The sequence below is a fragment of the Myotis brandtii genome, unplaced genomic scaffold (assembly GCF_000412655.1).
Source record: "Myotis brandtii unplaced genomic scaffold, ASM41265v1 scaffold131, whole genome shotgun sequence".
NCBI lineage: Eukaryota > Metazoa > Chordata > Mammalia > Chiroptera > Vespertilionidae > Myotis > Myotis brandtii.
In genome coordinates this window covers 5259352-5280946 of record NW_005354632.1, presented here as the reverse complement: position 1 = coordinate 5280946, position 21595 = coordinate 5259352, and the positions used below count along the sequence as shown (strand labels likewise).

The following is a 21595-nucleotide window of genomic DNA, read 5'->3' as shown; positions in this document are numbered from 1 at the left end:
TGTCCCTCTGCGGGAAGCGGCGTGGGTTGATGGTTCAGAATCGAGTCGGCAACATGCGGGGAAGGTCGCTGCTGGTGGCCCGTGTGAGGAGTGGGGCCCGGGGTTGGGACCCGGGGTTTGGGGGCCCCGGGGTTGGGGGCCCGTGTCCCACCTGCGCCTCCACACCCTCCCCGGGCCCCGGCGAGCTCTCCGGCCGTTCACACGCGGACCGGAGCGGATACAAAGTGCAAGTCCTGGGACACTGTGGTCGTGGCGTTTCCCCCTCCAGTGATTCTCAAAATTCTGGCCCTTTAAATACAGTTCCTCATGTTGTGACCCAACCATAAAATTATTTTCGTTGCTACTTCATAACTGTAATGTTGCTACTGTTATGAATCGTAATGTAAATATCTGATATGCAGGATGGTCTTAGGCGACCCCTGTGAAAGGGTCGTTCGGCCGCTAAAGGGTTCGCGACCCACAGGTTGAGAACCGCTGCAAGCCCTCTTCGGCCAGACCTGCGGTTGTGTTTTCTTCTGTTATTTAATCAACATTCGGTGCTGCACATGTTATATTGTAACATAAATCTCAGACTTGGTACCAGGCTAATGGCAGCAAAGATAGGATATAGCCTTTTTACAATGGCCTTGTTTTTAAGCATAAAGCATTTCTAAGATTTACTAAAAAGATGAAATTTTGTAATTAGTTCTCAGGAATTTCAAAATCGAAAACCTGCCACAGATTTAGACTATTCTAAACCTAGTCTAATGTCCGTGTCCTTTTTAAATAACAATAATAGTAAGTAACAGTAACTATTCCGATTATTGCTACTGTACTCGATGGAGTACTTTTATTAAGTACCAGAGCCAGGCCTTGGGTTAGGTGCTTAACAAATCCTGTCTCATCACAACACATGTTGCCTGAGTATGTTTATGCCCAAACCTACTCTGAGAGTCGAACCAGCTTAAGGCCATGACACGACTAAGTCACTGCTGGGATCCGACCAGGCCTGGCCCCCCTCAGGCTGCATTGTCTCTGGATTCCATCTGAGGGACAGAGTCCTGTTTGATGCCTACAGGTGCTGTGCTTTGTTGTGAACTGGGCAGAAATCTTCCAGTATTTTTTTAGAACTGCTGTCTTTTTTTTTTTTTCAATACCTTATACACCACATAACATTTTCAGTATCCTTTTTAATCATCTTTATGTGTGCTGCCAAAGCGAGCATTTAATCATCTTTATAAAAAGAGTAAAAAAAGATAAGATTTTTCTGAGTTATTTACATGAATATGAATGCACTCTTTACTTGGAGACGAAATATATTAAAGTGTAGTTTCTCAATATTACAGGATTCTTTGCTGCTTTATAGCTCAGTTCTTCCCAGGCAAGAAGTGAAAAAAAAGTTTGTGGGATATCAATTATGTGCAAAGAATTTGCTTCTGGAGTTTTTGCAGTGTCTTTTTTTATTATTTTTTATTTTTATTGATTTCAGAGAGGAAGGGAGAGGGAGATATATATAAACATCAACGATGAGAGAGAATCATTGATAGGCTGCCTCCTGCCTCCTGGGGATCAAGCTCACAAACCCAGGCATGTGCCCTTCACTGGAATCGACCGGACCCATCAGTCTGCAGGCTGATGCTCTACCCACTGAGAAAACCGGCTAGGGCTTTGCAGTGTCTTTGCCTGTCTCCCTGTCCTGCCCTGTATGTTGCTGCCAGGTTATCGTCCTCACACAAATCCAGCTTTGCTATTCCTTTGCTGAAAAAATGGTAAGGTTCCCCATTATGTAAATGCAAGGCCAAACATGTGCGTCAGCCACATATATAGTCAGAGTCCCTCATAATTTGGTACCTTCTCTGACTTCTCTTGCCCTGTGCCTAACTCAATGGGCTTGTCCTGGTACACATTCTGTGTTCCCTCCTCCTGGCTTTTTTGGAGCCATTTCCTCTATTTTCCTAATAAGGCCTGTCCTCCTTCAAGGTGCAGTACAGATTTTATTTCTTCCAAAAAGCGTTCCTTAGTCCTTTTTTACTCAGAATTATTCTTCCCATATCACCTTATGACATTACTGAGTTGAACAGAATTATTTTTGCAGAGAAAGGTGTAACATTTGGAAGAAGAGAGTTATATTTTCCTGTGAAAAATTCTAAATTCAAACTCCTTAGGGATCCCATTTAAGCACTTGGAGTTTATTTCTGCTTAAAAGTGTATTTGAAAGCAATTTTGCTTTGTTCAAGTCCTGTTAAGAGAACTGATTTATTGTCACTTATTAACTGAAGAACAATGCTCAGTTGAAAGGACCACTTTTCTACTTCACTGTTGAGTTGTTCACATATGCATTTTAATAATTGATTTGAGCTAATGGCTGACCAGCATGGGTAGTAGTAAGTGGCTGTGGGCCATATGCTCCGGTGACTTGATAACCAATTTTTCTAAACTTGTGTTCTCCCCATTGTTTACTAATAAGTGTTTCTCTTTTTCTGGTTTGGTCATGTCTTCATAAGACTTTTTTAAATTTTACTTCTTTGAACTTCTATTAATTGCATCATGTTTGTCTGATAGTTTGTGTGGGCCCTAAAAAGATAAAAACAAATAAATTTATATTTATAAACAAAAGATTACATACAGTACATACAGATCAAAAAGGGTAAGGACAGCATATATGTAGGGTTTTTTTGTGTGTGTGTTTGTTGTTGTTTTTTTAGAAGTTGGGCTTAGTGTGAATGGTCAATGTTTGTGGATTGCAGACATTTTCTTGTGATCCCCTGTAACCTCAGAAGCCACTTGGGAAGCACTGGACATGTAATTCGCATTGATTAAAGCTTAGAGTGTCTTTTGTTAAAGTCGTCTTTGTGTCTTTTATAACCTTGATATTATAATACTTCTATATATCCATAGAATTTTGTGTTTATAATAATTAACTAGAAATCTCTTTCCTGCCCGGCCTGCTTGGCTCAGTGGTTGAGTGTTGACCTATAACCCTCTGTTCTAGCTTTAGAGTTGGTTGATCCACTGCTTTTACTAAGTGTTTGCCTTTGTCTGTGAGAATTTTCTTCTTTCCTATATATGTTTTAAAAAATATTTTTATTGATTTTAAAAAGGAAGAGAGAGAGAAATACCAATGATGAGAGAGAATCATTTATTGGCTGCCTCCTGCACGCCCTCCACTGGGGATGGAGCCCACAACCCCAGCATGTGCCCTGGCTGGGAATCGAACCTCGGCCTCCAAGTTCACAGGATGACACTCAACCACTAAGCTATGCTGGCTGCGCTCCTATATTTTCTTATTCATATTTCTTATCTATTCTTAAAGAAGTTCCTTTAACATTTCTTGTAATACTGGTTTCGTGATAAACTAAACTAGTGACAAACTCCGTTAGCTTCTTACTGTCTGTGATCACAATTGGAAAGCTTGTAAGCTCTCTGCTACTGCTTGCCTTTGCCTCTCACATCCCAATGGCACTGCGTCCCTTTTCTCCAGGTGCTCTGAGCCGACGACAGAACCAAGTACCAGCCGTTCTCGGGCCTGACCTGACTTTCTTCCGACATAATTTCCCACATCCGTCATATATTCTGATATCAGAATATTTCTTGCCTTTAACTGGCTTCTTGTCGCCTCCACACTAAGACCACGTCTGAACTTTCTCCTTGTTGGACTTTGCTCACTACCCCGTGCTTTTTCCTGTGTCTTCTCACATTTCTCTGTGTAAACTTCCTGCTTTTACCTTCCTGCTCTGGATTTTGCACGGGCTGTTCCTTATACTTGTCATCTCGCTGTTCCTTATACTTGTCATCTCGTTTCCACTCTATCTTTCAGATAAAATGTAACTAGAAATAGAAATTTGGATTCTGCAACAGGCCATATTTTAGTCCATCTAAAAGTAAGTCTATTTATAGATACGTAAGTTGACAGAAAATAACCAGTCTGCTAGGGTAGTTACTTGAGTTAATTCAGAAGTGGGTATTTGGGCATCCTACTTTATTTTATTTTATTTATTTATTTATTTATTAAAATATATTTTTATTGATTTTTTACAGAGAGGGAGAGGTATAGAGAGTTAGAAACATCAATGAGAGAGAAACATCGATCAGCTGCCTCCTGCACACCCCCTACTGGGGATGTGCTGGCAACCAAGGTACATGCCCTTGACCAGAATCGAACCTGGGACCCTTCAGTCTGCAGGTGGATGCTCTATCCACTGAGCCAAACCAGTTAGGGCTTATTTATTCATTTTAAAATATATTTTTATTTAATTGAGAGAGGAGGGGAGAGGAGAGAGAGAGAAACATCAATGAGGAGGAGGAATCATTGATTGGCTGCCTCCTGCATGCCCCCTACTGGGGATCGAGCCTGCAACCCAAGCATGTGCCCCTGACCAGAATCAAACCTGGGACCCTTCAGTCCACAGGCCAAACCTACCTCTGTGTGCCTGCCTGGTTGCCTCTAACTGTTCCCATACCAGCCTGATCACCCCTAACTGCTCCCCTTCTGGCCTGATTGCCCCTAACCGCCTCTGCCTCGCCCCACATCCAGGACCCAGGATTCCCTCCTCTGGCCAGTCACAGGCACAAGGGACCTTGGGCGGATGGCTTGTTCCTCTCTAGGATCACAGCTGCAGGTGATGGAGCCCGGGACTGCGGGGCAGGCAGCTTATACCTCTCCCAGGCCGCAGGCGCAGGTGCTGGCACCCAGGACTGAGGGGTGGGCAGCTTGTCCCTCTCGCGGGCTGCAGACACAGGCGCAGTCACTGGCACCCTGGCACCCGGGACCGCAGGGCAGACGACTTGTCCCTCTCCTGGACTGCAGCCTGGCTGGTCCCCATTCTTCTCTCCCCAGTGTTGAGTGTCTGCGCCGTTACTACCTGACGGTGTGAGGGTGTGACAACCATTTGCATATTAGCTCTTTATTATATAGGATACTTACTATGATGTGCATTTGTTACTATAAGCTGTACCCTGAATTCTAATAGAAAAGAACTTCATTTTAAAATAGAGGGTGTCCCTAAAAATGTATACACACTTGAATAATTATAAAATTCGTGTTTATTAACATACAGTTATTTTCAAAATGTAAAAGAATCTACTGAAACGAATACTTTTTTGTCAATGCCTGTTTTTAAACTGGTGACTGTTCTGGTCAAGGCACTGCTGATAACACAAAGCAATGGAATTGTAAACATCAAGAATCATTTTATTGAGTATTGATTCTTCAATTCATCAACTGTTACTGGTTTTATACTGTAAACTTTATTTTTTTATGTATCCCCCATAAAAAATGTCCATGGGGCATTTTAGGATAAATTTCCTTTGTTTAAAGCTTAGTCTGGCTTTATTATTTCAAATCAGTTAAACCTGAAAAGGAGTGATAATTTAAGTGAGTTCTCAGCTGTTAAAGTGTGTATACATTTTTTGGGGGGACACCCTGTATATTCTTGATTCTCAATATGTAGCCACACTCATTGAAAAAGAGTTCCTTTATCTGACTTGAAACATTACAACTGAAAGGGATTTGGAGAATTTGAGTATTGTATCTTAGAAGGAATTATTAGGATAAGAGAAGTTTAAACAAATTTAAATGATCTCACCTAAAGGCAAGAAAAGTCAGTTATATTTTTTTGTCTGATGGGTGTTCCCAGTTTTTAGAAGTACGTACTTAAATGAAAGAATCTAAACAAAAGTTACGGGCATTTGAGTTGAATCAGAAGTAGTTTAGATAAGTTGAAAGTATTTCAAAAGATATAATGTAACTGTCTACCCCCCTTCTCCCCCATCGCCTAATTTGCAAATATGTCATTGTCATGGAGTAAAGCAGGCCTAGGACTTGTTTGCGTTGGTTGTGTACCTTGGACAGTGCCCGGAAGTCCAGTTGGCTGTAGGACAGGAGTGGCCTTTTTGACTCCCTAATCATGTAATTACGTGTGAGGCGGTCAGAGTTATGCACTAGTTGATCTTTCTATATGGTTCTGTCAATTTCTAGGGTATGGAAAAGATTATTGCTTTCTCTTCATTTCTCCACAGTCAGACTAAAAGACGCTTTGAGCTAACTGTTTTGTTAGCAGTGCAGTTTTGGAGCATTGTTCTTTAAAACCTGGGAGATGCTATTAAGGATATATGTGTTCCTTACAAATTACAGGTTGTAAGTCTTAATAGAGGTTGGAGGTTAAACTTGATGGTTTCTTAATATTCTTTCAAAACTCTAATTTCCATTCCATTTCCTGGTCGTGTCATTACATTTTCTTATCCTAATGAACCATTCATAATTTAATATCTGTTGCACATTTTATTAGTATTAAACTAGTAACACGAATAGATATAATAGATGTAGCACTAAGATATAAAGTATGTGTTAAAGTATGACATGGATTTGTTAACTCCATGCAATGCAGAGGATGAACGAACACATTGTTACTAAATTGGTCAGAGAGTTCTTACAACACAAATCATTGAATCAAGAATTGCTTGTTTGTTCAATGAGTAATTTTAAGATAAGAACTGTTAATTATGGAGATTGTAATGTAAGAGTGATTTTTTTTGAGGATACTCTTCTTTTGAGTATAGTTAAACCATATTATAAATTGTCCCAGTAAAATGGTGAATAGCATTCTTGTCTTCTTGCTTGTTTTATTTTTAAAATGGTTCTTTATGAAGTCTTTTTTCCTTTAATTTTTATTATTTTTATTTAAAATTCCCATCCCCTTACTCAATCCTCTTGGGTAACCACCATCATCTTCTCTATGAGTCTGTTTCTGTTTTGTTTATTCATTCATTTATTTATTTTAGATTACACATATAAGTGAGATCATGTGGTATTTGTCTTTCTCTAGTTTATTTCACTTAGCACAATACCCTCTAGGTCCATCCCTGTTGTCCCAAATGGCAACATTTTATTGTTTTTAATGTCTGAATAATATTCCATTGTGGATATATACCACATCTTCTTTATCCATTCATTTATTGATGGATCATATGGCAGTTCTATTTTTAGTTTTGTTTTTGTTTTTTTAATTCATCTTTATTGTTGAAAGTATTACAGATGTGCCCTTTTTTACCCATTGACCCCTCCACCTGCTCTGCCCTATTTTTAATTATTTTAGGAATCTCCATCCTGTTTTCCATATGGCTGCACCAATTTACAATCCCATCAACAGTGTTTTCCATAGTGGCTCCATCAGTCTGCATTCCCACCAGTAGTGTGCGAGGGCTCCCTTTTCTCCACATCCCCGCCAACACTTGCTGTTTGTTGATTTATTGATGATAGCCATTCTGACAGGTGTGAGGTGATATCTCATTGCGGTTTTAATTTGCATCTCTCTGCCCCAGCCAGTTTTCTCAGTGGTTAGAGGCGTCAGCCAGCAGACTGAAGGGTCTTGGGTTTGATTCTGGTCAAGGGCACATACCTCGGTTGCAGGCTTGATCCCGGCCTCAATTGGGGTGTGTGTGAGAGACAACTAATCAATATGTCTCTCTCATATCAATGTTTCTCTCTGTCTTCCCCCTCCCTTCCACTCTCTAAAAATCGATGGAAAAAATATCCTTGGATGAGGATTAACGGTAACAAAAATTCTCTCTCTCTTTGATGATTAGTGATGTTGAGCATCTTTTCACATGCCTGTTGGCTTCTGTGCATCCTCTCTGGAGAAATGTCTATTCTGTTCCTTTGCCCATTTTTAAATCGGGTTGTTTGGTTTTTCTGGTGTTATAAGTTGTATGAGGTTCCTTATCTTTTTGGATGTTAACCTCTTATTGGATGTGTCACTGGCAAATACCTACTCCCTTTCAGAAAGTTGTCTTCTTGTTTTGTTGATGGTTTCCTTTGCTGTGTAAGACCTTTTATTTTGATGTAGCCTCATTGCCCGAGGAGACATTTTCCCCAAAATATCACTAAGAGTGATGTCACAGAGTTTACTGCCTCTATGTTTTCTTCTAGGAGTTTCAGGGTTGCGAGTCTTAATTTAAGTCTCTGATCTGTTTTGGGTTTATTCTTGTATATGGTGTAAGAAGCTGGTCCAGTTTTATTCTTTTGCATCTGCCTGGTTTTCCCAGCACCATTTATTGAAGAGACTGTCTTTCCCGCTGTATATTCTTGCCTCCTTTGTCATAGATGAATTGAGCAGATAGTGTGGATTTATTTCTGGGCTCTCTGTTCTGTCCCATTGCTCTCAGTGTCTGTTTTGATGCCAGTACCACCTGAGAGGGGAAAGAAATATGATGGATTAGGTTGACGTACCAGGAGACTTCAAAGGCAGTGACACTGTTCTGTATCTTGGCCCGGGTGGTGGCATAGAAGTGTTCATTGGGTCATCCCACCATACACATAGTTCCTAACTTTCTTTGTACTTACTCAGTAGTAATAAAAACATTTTAAAGGCCTTAATGAGTTCAAATACAATATACTTTGAGGGCAGATGAATACAAGTATAGCCTAAATGTCAGCACAAATATCTTCTTTGAAGAAAGAAATTTGCAGAGTTTAGAATCAATTTGTTCAAATACTAGTAATTATTGAATTTTCATTTTACTTGTTAATAGTGGTTTTTAAAAGTTTAAAATATCATACTTTTGTTTTTAGATAATATCATGCACATTCTATACTTGTTTATAAAAGAAAATATGACATAAAATTGTATTTCAAGCCAGTTTAAAATTGAACTTGAGAGTAGCTCTGAAATAAGCCTCATGTGCACCCTTACTTAGAGGCTCCTGGCAACAGTCAGGCTCGGCTCTCTTCTCTCTCTCTCTCTCTCTCTCTCTCTCTCTCTCTCTCTCTCTCTCTCTCTCCAAGAGGGCGACTGTGCCGTGCGCTGTGTGACTAGGCCCAGCTTGGGATCACTTCAGGTTACTCTCTGAAAACAGGACTTCAAGCAAAGCGTTTGTATTCCTTTTGCAGAAATGTTGCTGAAGTGCTGCTGAAAGGGCCAGAGATGCCAGGATTTGGGGCCCAGTGAACCTTAAGCTGCCTGACACTGACCTCCTTTCACTGTTAATAAAGAAGCAGCAGGAGCTTAGCATGCATTAACGCCAGTTTGCTCCTCTGCTAACCGGACACTTTCTGCAGCGAGTCTACATCGTACAGGACTGGATCAGCCCAGAATAAGATAGTTTCCTATTGTACTCAGCTTGTAATATGCCTCGATGGAGGAGAGTTTGGTGAGCATGAGGGAAGACCATTCTTTTCATGTTCGTTACAGGTAAGAGCTGCTTTCTTCCTGGGTTGTTTTTAATCCTTATTTAAATATGTATTTAACTCTGATCATTTCAGATTTAACTTTGAAAATATTCAAAATATACCAGCCATAGTTAGTATCTCCTATAAAACAACGTTTTCTTTTGTTGTGGTGGTTGTAAGCTTTTATTTCCTTTCTATAGGAAAATGGTGTAGAGACCAATTATATACTATATAGTTTGTTTTCTGTTGTTCTGTGGAAGAGTTTATCAATAGTTACTTTATATTTTTATAACTCTTTCTATGATGCAAATATAAAATTGAAAAATATTTCTAAATCTTTGGCAGTAAAAGATGGATTTTGTAATGTGGTCAGCTGAATGACCTAATTTTGTGTTAACAAATTTTAAATGGTGATCGTTCTAAATGAGCTTTTTTAAAAATGGGAATTAACATTGAAATGTGTGGGTACTTTTCTAAACATGATAAGCTAATAGCCAGTTTAATAGTTAGTGATAAAATATTAATGACATTTCTGTACATTTGGAAACAAAGCAAGAATATCTGCTTCATTATTAACATTTATTCTGGAAGTTCTGGTCATTGCACTAAACTGTAAAATAAACACAAACACAAATATTAGAATGGAAGACATAAATTTTAGTAAGGTGATTAGATACCAATAACTTCTTTATCAAAACTGTTACAAGTTGCCCGGCAGGTGTGGCTCAGTGTTTGAGCATCCACCCATGAACCAGGAGGTCACGGTTCAATTCCAGGTCAGGGCACATGCCCGGGTTGCAGGCTCGAGCCCCAGTTGGAGACTTGCAGGAGGTGGCCGATCAATGATTCTCTCTCATCATTGATGTTCCTATCCCTCTCTCCCTTCCTCTTTCTGAAATCAGTGAAATAAAACAAAAACAAAAAAACAAACCCACTCCCCCCCCCCAAAAAAAACACCAGAAAAAGAAACAGTTACAAGTTAATGTTAAATAAATACGAGAACATTCAGCAGTGGACATTCAAAATCTCTAAGGAGTGAAGGTCTCTGCTGTGTTAACACACGTTTAGGAGGCGGGGGGACTGTCTTGGAGCGGATGGCTCATGCTAGGGCGTGGGGCAAGCAAGTTTGTACAGTTAAGGGGAGGGCATCTTTATTAAAAATAAAAAAGTTTCAAATAAAAGAAAACGGAAGGCATTCAACATGATTAAAATGAGCTTTTAATACATGGATTGCCCTCATTCCACCTTTTGGGGCATAGTTCCAGAAACCTCCTCCCGCGCTGTATCCAGTGTGGAGACTTGCCAGTTTACCTCCTGTGTTGCTCAGATTCATGTACCCATCTGGACCCGCTCCCCTCGTCCCCACTGCTGTCGTCATCCCCCTTCGTCCTTCCTCTAGACCCCCATTCTCATCCTCTTGGAGTCAGTCCATCCTTTAAATCGGCCCTGAGGCCTCAGTCTGATCCACAGAGCTAATCCCTAGGTGGCTCCTCGTCCCTGCAGGCAGAGCGAGCTTACATGGACCGCGGGTCTTCGCTGTCTGCCTCTGCCTGTCCCTGCACCCTGACTTCTGGCCTCACCTGGCGCTCTGAGCTCTGTTCCCCGAGTGTGTCGTGCTGCTCCACGCCAGCAGCTAAGAGCCGGCTTGGAGACCTCTCCTCCTGGAAACCGCGTCCCCTCTCTGTGCTCCCGTGCGGCTCTCAGCACCATGTGGCAACATGCAGGTGTCTGCTCACATCAGCATGTCGGTGTCCTCCTCCCTGGCCACTCCTTGTTTGGCCATTCGCTCCCTTAGGGCAGCCCTGCCTCGCATGTCCTCCGGCTCAGTTCCCTCGATGGAATGTCCATTGAACTTCATTGGACACAGCCATCAGGTGAACCTAGTGAGATGCTTATCGGTCTTGCTAAAGGTTCCCAAGAGCGGTGTGCCCCTTCACTCTAATTAATAAAAGCACATCCTCGGGTGCGGGTTTTTTTAAATGAAAAATAAGTAAATAAAATTGTTTTCTGAAAATAGTTTGTGGTGACGTGAAGTAGTGGGAAGAACTGGATTCGGAGACAGATGGATTTCATTTCTCAGCTTTGCCTCTGTATGAGCCTGAGAAGTTCACTTCCACTGTCTGACAGTTCCCCTCTGTAAGGCCTAGCTCAGAGGGTTATTTTGAGAATTGAATTTGATATAATATGTAGTAAAATCACTTCTAAAACGAAGTTACAATCAGAATGTAAATCAAGATGATTTTGCACTGCTTTTCCCTTCTACAAAATAAACTAGATAACTAGATAATGTGGCAAATTGAATGGATGGAAATTGTGGGGCCAAGCCAGGACTGGCCATGGAAAATGTTGGTGCCCAGTGAGCACACACGGGGCGGAGCTGAGGTCTGGAGACTCGACAACCACAGAGACAGAGCACGCCTGAGACGCTGCAGAGCAGGCTGGCTGTGAGTCTCAAGTCCTGAGTCTTTCTTCTTAAATAGTGTGTGAGCCCTTTGCAGAGAGAGTCAGACTTGGACATAATCCGCATTAAATCTTCTAAAATGAGGCAGCATCAGTGATCTAACCTCTTTTGCTCTCGTTGATGTACTATGAACTCAAGAAACCAAAATTAAGAAGGTAGAGAAAAAAACCTAGCATGGAAGGAAAGTTAAAAATAATATTAAAATATTAAAATGGAAAAATGAAAATGTGAGGTTGTGCAGAAAATGAGGACTTAGAGCTGTAGTGGTCAGTCAGCAAAAGTGAAAACATTTCCGATTATTTATGGTTATTAGGCAGGGCTGGGGGAGAACAAAGGAACCTGTGGGATGGCTTCAATGGAGAGGAGTTTTCCTGGTTTGCCTTCTACTCTGGGTGTTTTCTTTGTTTTCAACCCAACTGGTAAACAAAGGAAGTAATTCTATTCTCTCGCAGAGACTGAGAGGATATTAAATTACTTTCTCTGTTACTATTTAATGATCTTCTAAAATATTTACAAACCAACCTGCCTTGACTGTTTTGCACTGAGATATAGTTCATTGAAGTCTTGGAGATTTTGCCAGAATACTGGCTTCTTTCTAATAAGATGCACGAGCCATAACGTGTCTGGGAATGAACCAGAGGCTAGTGTCTGGGTCTTGCTTTCAGGCGCAGGGACTGAAGTGCCTTCCTGGGGAGCTCACTCCGTGGATCTCAAGGGCAGCCGCCCAGCCAGCTGCTGTCGCTGTTTCTAACGGGAATCATGCAAAAACACTTTTTGAAAATGTAGCTCGTGTGACACCACTCAGCCCTTAGCCAGGTTGTGTTCACTGCACCGTCATCTGGACCAGCGGTTCTCAACCTGTGGGTCGCGACCCCTGAAAATACATCCTGCATATCAAATATTTACATTACGATCCATAACAGTAGCAAAATTACAGTTATGAAGTAGCAACGAAAATACTTTCATGGTTGGGGGTCACCACAACATGAAGAACTGTATTAAAGGGTTGCGGCATTAGGAAGGTTGAGAACCACTGAATTCTGGACGGACGGCTCAGTGTAACACTGTGTACGTTTAAGCGCAGGAGGTCAGTATTTGTGGTGAAGACACTGATCTGCGGAGATGCTTCTCTGTTTTATGCGGACACTGTGACGAGCTTCTAATTTTTCCGTTCTGCCTGGTTCTGCCTTCTCCCTGCCTTCCGGTCAGCAGCCTCCTGGCCCTGAGCTGCTGGTGTGCTGTGTGGGACCCTCGCCCTGAAATAGGGGCTGTCATTAGTATCCCACTGATTGGTGGCAGGGCACTCCTTAACCAGTACCCTGCCGATGGGACACTGAGTGGGCTGTGTTTTTTACATACAGCTTTTTTATTTACATGCTTGGAGCTATTATGTACACATTTCCTAGCAGTGAAACTGCACTGTGTGAGTGTGTAGTGTCCCTAAAAATGTATACACACTTTAACAGATGATAGCTTAATTCTGAAAATGAAATGTATTTTAAGAGAAAAATTAATATTTTTTATATGTAAAAATATATTTTCTAATTTTTTTCCCTGTGATAATTCTTAAAATTCAGTGGTTTCGGTATTTAGACAAAGACAACTAGTTAAGGCACCTCATCTAGCGAAAGGACCTTTCATAAAAATCACATTTTTACACATTACTACTTCGCTGACTCACTTCTTGTCACACACAGAATACTATACCAGTAACCTCATAAACATTAAACAAAATACTTTTTCTTTTAGGAACTCTTTCATTTTCAAAAATATGGTTCCAAAGGGCAGTTTTCACTTGTGAATGACAAAAAGAGACCTGTGATTTGAAGTGGCCTAAATGTAACGACGTCTGGCTTCTGATGTCACCGACGCCCATGTGCTTTCCCTCGTCCCTCCTGTCTGACTGGCTTGTCTGCTGCTGAAGCGAAGTGGTAGCAGAGGGTCCTTTGCGTTGTTTTGCTTAGTTCCATGGGTGAGGGGGCATCATGTCTCCCTTGGATCATAAGACAATACATTCCTGATGGAAAGCTTGAGACCAACCCGTCCGAGGTGGCCACGTAAGGCTCTGAGCCAGAGGGGGGCTTTGCACCAGAAATGGGCTCGCTGCCCCTGGTCCGGATTTTTCTTTTTCCTCAGGTTTTGTGGGGTTTTTTTGGTCCAGATTTCTTTTTGGCCTCATTTGTAGCCAGGACCAAGCCCAGCGCCCGGTTAGACTTGCTGAAAGCGAATCCCCGTGGGTTCCATTCTGTGGTTTAGCTCCAAGACGGATGAGCTAAACCAGTCTTCCACAGGGGGACGCGCATGCCAGGTGTGGGACATGGGAACTTTATTTGCTTCTCTGTCTCAATAGCTACATGTGTGTTTTAATGTGCTTGAGAAAACAAGCGTTAGTGTCACATCAGACTCAGTTCACAGTCCTGCTTTGGATGAGCTAGGTCTTTTTTTAATGACGGTGCCATTTGAAGGACGTTGGCCAAATTATAGAAAGCCATTTAAGGGAATGATAGCTGGAACGTAGACATGGCAGAAGTGACAGATGTTGGAGAAACACAGTGGTGAGCGACACCTACTCATGTTTAGGATTAGAATCCAAAGTATCGTTGCTTTTTCTCCCTGGATGTAGTTAGTTAACTTAATTCTTCTGACTTAAATTCAGTGACAGACTGAGAACTGAATTTCTGTGAATCTTTAAGCCTTGCTTTCTAACGTGTAGCTTCTTGACACTTAGTGCTCTTATGGCGTGTGCCTTGTAGATCAAGACATTTTGCTCCTTTATTTTCCTAAGTACAAGTAATCATGTGGTGGTGGGAAAAGGAAGGAGAGTGAGTGTGTGAGAAAGATGGATGGGAGGAGGGTGATGGACAGGTGAGTAGGTTACCTGGACACCTGGATCGAGAAGAGTATAGTTGTGGGAGTTCACTTTCTCAGGCACCCCATCTCCCTGAGGAAGTCTCTAAGTCTGCCACAACTCTAACGGTTTATCAGTGGTTCTCAACCTTCTGGCCCTTTAAATACAGTTCCTCATGTTGTGACCCCACCATAAAATTATTTTCGTTGCTACTTCATAACTGTAATGTTGCTACTATTATGAATCGTAATGTAAATATCTGATAAGCAGGATGGTCTTAGGCGACCCCTGTGAAAGGGTTGTTCGACCGCCAAAGGGGTTGCGACCCACAGGTTGAGAACCGCTGGTTTAGGGAACTCTTAGGTTCTCTCATTGGTAAAGTGGGTTGCTGTGTGTGTATGTGTGTGTGTGTGTGGGGGGGGGGCATTAAAATGGGCTCCATGTAGAAATAGTTAGCTATTCCATATAAAAGACCTGAGACTCAGAGACATTGAATAGGCAGGTGACCTCTTCATAAATAACTGCTTACTGTTTATCAGTCACGCACAGACACTTCAGTTATGGAGGCAGCTGTTCTGAGCAGGGGCAGCCACAGTCCACACTTGCATGGCGTATGGAAGGGAAGGCCATGGCAGCCCTGATGTGCTGACGGATGTGACTGTCTGTGTCATTCTGTAGAATGGAAGCCTCTTGCCTGGAGCTGGCCTTGGAGGGGGAGCGCCTGTGCAAGGCTGGAGACTGCCGCGCGGGGGTGTCCTTCTTTGAAGCCGCAGTTCAGGTGGGAACCGAGGACCTGAAGACCCTCAGTGCTATCTACAGCCAGCTGGGCAACGCCTACTTCTACCTGCACGATTACGCCAAAGCCCTGGAATACCACCATCACGATCTCACTCTTGCAAGGTGATTGGCTTAAGCTTCTCAATGTCCTTTCTCCCTAAATGGTCACTTTCATGATATTTGTATTCAATTTAAAAGACCAATTGAATACATTTAGTGAGTTCTAATGAAATAGCATTGCATTTTAAAATGAATTTTTAGCCAAGACCGGTTTGGCTCAGTGGATAGAGCGTCGGCCTGCGGACTGAGGGGTCCCAGGTTCGATTCTGGTCAAGGGCATATACCTTGGTTGCGGGCACATCCCCAGTGGGAGGTGTGCAGGAGGCAGCTGGTCGATGTTTCTCTCTCATCGATGTTTCTGACTCTCTATCTCTCTCCCTTTCTCTCTGTAAAAAATCAATAAAAATATATTTTAAAATGAATCTTTAGGCTGAGTTTAATTAACTGAATGAGTGAGTTCTAATGAAATAGCATTGCATTTTAAAATGAATCTTTAGGCTGAGTTTAAGTAACTGAATGAATAATAGTGAAATGACCCTAGAGTTTAATTAAATGAGTGAAAATTAATTACACTTAAGTACAAAAATGTAAGTTTTAAATTTTTATTCAAAGTAGGTTTCAAGGCTAATGGGTCTTTCTTACATAAGCACATTAGTTGTCCTCTAGGGAAACTGTGTTCTGGCCACTTTAGATTTAAGTGCTTTACTTTATTTATTTATTTATTTTTTCAGGACGATTGGAGACCAGCTGGGGGAAGCCAAAGCGAGTGGTAATCTGGGCAACACCTTGAAAGTTCTTGGAAATTTTGACGAAGCCGTAGTCTGTTGTCAGCGACACCTCGATATTTCCAGAGAACTTAACGACAAGGTAAAAAGGGGACATTTTCACTGAATTGGTTTGTGTTTTAATTCTGTTTAATCATTTAATCAAGTTAATACCAAAAAAGAAAATATTCATAGAAAACAGAAGAACCATACAAATGATTAAGTAGAGGGGAAAGTAAACAATGAGAGGCCCTTCGTCCTGGCGGCCATTGTTGGGTCCTGTGTGGGTGGCCAGCATAACCTTCCTCTGGGCCATGAGGTCCCGGACATTGCAGAGTGTGTGGTAGGCATTGCACCACCTGCCCTCCGGGTGCAAAAGGTGAAAGTAAACACTGCGCCGTCTCCACAGGTGGGAGAGGCGAGAGCGCTCTACAACCTGGGCAACGTGTACCACGCCAAAGGGAAGAGCTTCAACTGCCCCGGCGCTCAGGACGCGGGCGACTTCCCCGAGGAGGTGCGCGCTGCTCTGCAGGCCGCCGTGGATCTCTACGAGTGAGTCGTGCTGCCAGCCGGGGGTCTGCTGTGCACCCACGCCAAAGGGAAGAGCTTCAACTGCCCCGGCGCTCAGGACGCGGGCGACTTCCCCGAGGAGGTGCGCGCTGCTCTGCAGGCCGCCGTGGATCTCTACGAGTGAGTCGTGCTGCCAGCCGGGGGTCTGCTGTGCATTCTTTTTTTTTTCACATCCTCTCCAGCACTTGTCGTTTGTTGATTTGTTGATGATAGCCATTCTGACAGGTGTGAGATGGTACCTCATTGTTGTTTTGATTTGCATCTCTCGGATGATTAGTGACTTTGAGCATGTTTTCATATGTCTCTTGGCTTTCTGAATGTCCTCTTTTGAAAGGTGTCTATTTAGATCCTTTGCCCATTTTTTGATTGGATTGTTTATCTTCTTTTTGTTAAGTTGTATGAGTTCCCTATAAATTTTGGAGATTAGGCCCTTATCAGATATGACGTTGGCAAATATGTTTTCCCACGCAGTGGGTTTTCTTGTTGTTTTGTTGATGGTTTCTTTTGCTGTGCAGAAGCTTTTTATTTTGATGTAGTCCCATTTGTTCATTTTCTCTTTAGTTTCAACTGCCCTAGGAGCTGTATCAGTGAAGAAATTGCTTTGGCATATGTCTGAGATTTTGTTGCCTTTGGATTCTTCTAGAATTTTTATGGTTTCCTGTCGTACATTTAAGTCCTTTATCCATTTTGAGTTTATTTTTGTGTATGGTGTAAGTTGGTGGTCTAGTTTCATTTTCTTGCATATATCTGTCCAATTTTCCCAACACCATTTATTGAAGAGACTACCTTGGCTCCATTGTATGTTCTTGCCTCCTTTGTCAAATATTAATTGAGCATATTGGTTCGGGCTGATTTCTGGGGTCTCTATTCTATTCCATTGATCTATATGTCTGTTCTTGTGCCAGTACCAGGCAGTTTTGAGAACAGTGGCTTTGTAATACAGCTTGATATCTGGTATTGAGATCCCACCTACTTTGTTCTTTCTCAGGATTGCTGCAGCTATTCGGGGTCTTTTTTTATTCCAGATGAATTTTTGGAGAGTTCGTTCTAGATCTGTGAAGTATGCCGTTGGTATTTTAATGGGAAGTGCGTTGAATTTATAGATTGCTTTGGGTAGTATGGACATTTTAATTATGTTGATTCTACCAATCCATGAACACGGTATGTTCTTCCATCTGTTTATGTCTTCCTCTATCTCTTTTTTCAACGTCCTGTAGTTTTCTGAGTAGAGGTCTTTTACCTCTTTAGTTAAGTTTATTCCTAGGTATCTTAATTTTTTTGGTGCGATGGTAAATGGGATTGTTTTTCTAATCTCTCTTTCTGAAAGTTCACTATTGGTGTATAGAAATGCCTCAGATTTCTTGGGGTTAATTTTGTATCCTGCTACATTGCCAAATTCATGTATTAAGTCTAGTAGATTTTTGATGGAGTCTCTAGTGTTTTGTATGTATAATATCATGTCATGTGCAAATAAGGACAGTTTTACTTCTTCTTTTCCAATTTGGATGCCTTTTATTTCTCCTTCTTGTCTAATTGCAATGGCTAATACTTCCAGTACTATGTCGAACAGGAGTGGTGAGAGTGGGTGCTGTGCATTCTTTACCCCAGAGGAAGCTTTAAGGTTTGGCAAAGGTTGAAAAGTTTGGACTAGCAAGTAAAAATAAACCAAATTGTTCTGAAAGGTTACAGAGTTGTATTAGTGTCCCCAGAAAAAGCTTCCTTTTAGACTGCAGACCAGCGCCACTTAGTGGCAGAAAAAAGAAGTACCTTGGTTAGTCTAAGTTACTTTGGGTAAGTTTAGTCTCTTATCAGTAGAATCTCAGAGGACTGCTCGCTTAGGGGTTTCAAGACTGACTGCGTCCTTGACTCTGGGCAGAAACGCACCGGATGGTTTAGTAAAATGTCCCCAGCCAGTTCCTACAGCCACCCTCCACCACAGACACACCTTTAAGATGTGGCACGTTGTGGCTGTAAGCTTTTCTAAAAACTGTTTTATGATAAAAAGACTTAGATGTGTAAATCTAATAAGTAAATCCCCCATCCTGTCTTTTCACAACTTTCTGCTCTCAGGGAAAACCTATCGCTGGTGACCGCTCTGGGTGACCGAGCCGCCCAGGGACGTGCCTTTGGAAACCTGGGAAACACACACTACCTCCTGGGCAACTTCAGAGACGCGGTCATAGCCCACGAGCAGGTCAGTGCAGGCCCTGGAGCAGCTTCTCCAGCCGTGTCCGCAGGGATGAGACTGTTCCTGACTGTCATGGCTCTGTCTCACCGGAGCTTTCTCTTTCAGCGTCTCCTTATAGCAAAAGAATTTGGGGATAAAGCAGCCGAAAGAAGAGCGTACAGCAACCTTGGAAATGCATATATATTTCTTGGAGAATTTGAAATGGCCTCTGACTACTACAAGTGAGTCTGGTATTTCTGTGTAAGTGTGAGATGAGCAGGTATGCAGCCTGTCAGTCACAGGAGGCTCAGAACCTGCGCTTGGCTGCACAGTGGCAGTGGGACCCGGGCTTCTAAGCCTCGGGGTCCTCATCTGAAACGACAGACACCACACCTGCTTTTGGACTGTTGTGAGGACTGCCTGGAGGACTGTATGAAGTGCTCTCTTAGCATAGGGCCTGCACAGCGCTCAATGAGTATTACTGTGCCCGAGGTTTAACAGCAGCAGTATGACCCCTTTATACGGTTACTTTTACCTTAAAACTTTTTTAAAGAAATCCTTACCTTGCTTATTAGCATGTGTAATATGTATATTTATATGCATTTTCTCACCTGATTTGCAGAGGCCAAAAGAAAGCCTGGTAACAAAAATGGGTGGAGCTTTCTCTTTCAGCGTCTCCTTATAGCAAAAGAATTTGGGGATAAAGCAGCCGAAAGAAGAGCGTACAGCAACCTTGGAAATGCATATATATTTCTTGGAGAATTTGAAATGGCCTCTGACTACTACAAGTGAGTCTGGTATTTCTGTGTAAGTGTGAGATGAGCAGGTATGCAGCCTGTCAGTCACAGGAGGCTCAGAACCTGCGCTTGGCTGCACAGTGGCAGTGGGACCCGGGCTTCTAAGCCTCGGGGTCCTCATCTGAAACGAGAGACACCACACCTGCTTTTGGACTGCTGTGAGGACTGCATGGAGGACTGTATGAAGTGCTCTCTTAGCATAGGGCCTGCACAGCGCTCAATGAGTATTACTGTGCCCGAGGTTTAACAGCAGCAGTATGACCCCTTTATACGGTTACTTTTACCTTAAAACTTTTTTAAAGAAATCCTTACCTTGCTTATTAGCATGTGTAATATGTATATTTATATGCATTTTCTCACCTGATTTGCAGAGGCCAAAAGAAAGCCTGGTAACAAAAATGGGTCCTCAATTCCCCATGATCACTGGGCTCTTCCCACCGTCGCACCTCTCTGCCCGCCTTTGGCCCTCGCTCATCCGTTGGCAGTCCCAGCTCCTCTGTGGCAGGTCTTTCTAATCTGTCCATGGACAACGGCGTGTGCAGACTGCCTGGCGTGGCCTGCTCTGTGCTTCTGGGGTGTCTGGAGTTTCCCCTAATTAGTGGGGATTAAGGCCCGCACAGACTTTGGCAGAATCCAGTTGCATGAGCCAAAGACACAGTGATTCATTTGTATTTTATTGTTAGAGAATCCAATGTGAGAGAGCTCTGAATATTTTGTCATTTTTAAAAAAGGTAAAATTGCTTTAGGTCCATCTAAAAAGCTAGAATGTCATCCCACCTTACTTTAAACATATTAATTAATGGTTAATATTTGTTGGCCGATTAGATATGAAATATCCTTCCAAATAAAATATACCACTCTTTCCAAATAAAATATATCACCCAGAAAGTCTAGCCGTGGGGCCCACACTCTAACTGCTACACTGGCTTCTCATTGGCGGTTCCATAGGCATTGGGTAGAATTCGGTTAATCTTTAAACGCACTAAATATTTTTCATGAGTTTGTGACTAATGGCCTAACTCAGTATTTTAAATTTCGAACAGATGTAAAGGCAACATATGATTGAAAGAGAGGGTATGTGACTGTCTCTTCATTTAAGTTATTGTCACTGCAACAGGGAAGGTTTTCTTACATGTTACCAAGTGTTCACATGCAAAGCACTTGCTCTCGTGTCATTACTCCTTTATCTGGAAAACTAACAGGATTCTCACCTACCCTAAAAGTCTGGATTTGCTTTTGTGTTTCATTTTGTCTGGAGTCCTGGAGATAGTGTAGGATCTTAGGCTCTAAAACAGATTCACTTTACAGGCAGGTGGAAAAGTGAGTGTTAATTATGATGATGGTTATGTAAGCATTAATTTCTTCTTCAGAAAGACATTGCTGTTGGCTCGGCAGCTTAAAGACAGAGCCGTGGAGGCGCAGTCTTGTTACAGCCTGGGGAACACCTACACGCTGCTCCAGGACTACGACAAGGCCATCGACTACCACCTGAAGCACTTGGCCATCGCGCAGGAGCTCAAGGACAGGTGAGTGCCCACCTCGCTACTGCGGTGGCGGTGAAACAGGTGTTTTAGTAAAGTGTCTTTTGTGTTTCCTCTTTAATTTCTTTTTAAGGAAGTTCTTGTTTCAGTAACATCCTCTGTACAGTTTTGTTGGAAGGTTCGCACGTTAGGGGATTAGCCTGGTCCCAGGGAGCCCTCAACCCAGATCAGTAACTAGGTCACAGTCCAACCACTGCAGCCGCCCTCGACAGATGAGTGTGGGATGGGGTGGACTGACGCACGGCCGTGTGACGGGACGGCTGCTACCTGATGCCGCTCATTGTCGTCTGCAGGAAGGAAGGTCCCTTATGTCCAGTGCCCCCCCCCCCTTTTTTAAGAGAAGCTAGAAGTCCTGAGTTTTATATGAAGCCTTCTGATTGTTAATGTTGGTAGCTAATTCCTTTTTTTCACTGGATGAACAAACAGCATATATGTGCAGGCCTGTGGTCTGTGTTGTGTATGTTA

General features: G+C 42.4%; 1 protein-coding gene across 9 annotated transcripts in view; it reads left to right on the top strand.

Moving 5' to 3' along the window:
- Positions 1-21595, top strand: part of GPSM2 (G-protein signaling modulator 2) — a 40916-nt gene that overhangs the window by 2414 nt on the left and 16907 nt on the right. For 2 of the 9 annotated variants that reach the window (XM_014534656.1, XM_014534654.1), the window contains exons 2-7: positions 15133-15354; positions 16023-16158; positions 16465-16607; positions 18696-18819; positions 18919-19034; positions 20960-21115. In XM_014534656.1, coding sequence (XP_014390142.1) covers positions 15134-15354; positions 16023-16158; positions 16465-16607; positions 18696-18819; positions 18919-19034; positions 20960-21115 — 896 coding nt within the window. In that variant the 5' untranslated portion in view covers position 15133. The other 7 variants (XM_014534651.1, XM_014534649.1, XM_014534648.1 and 4 more) reach the window with 7 other exon arrangements.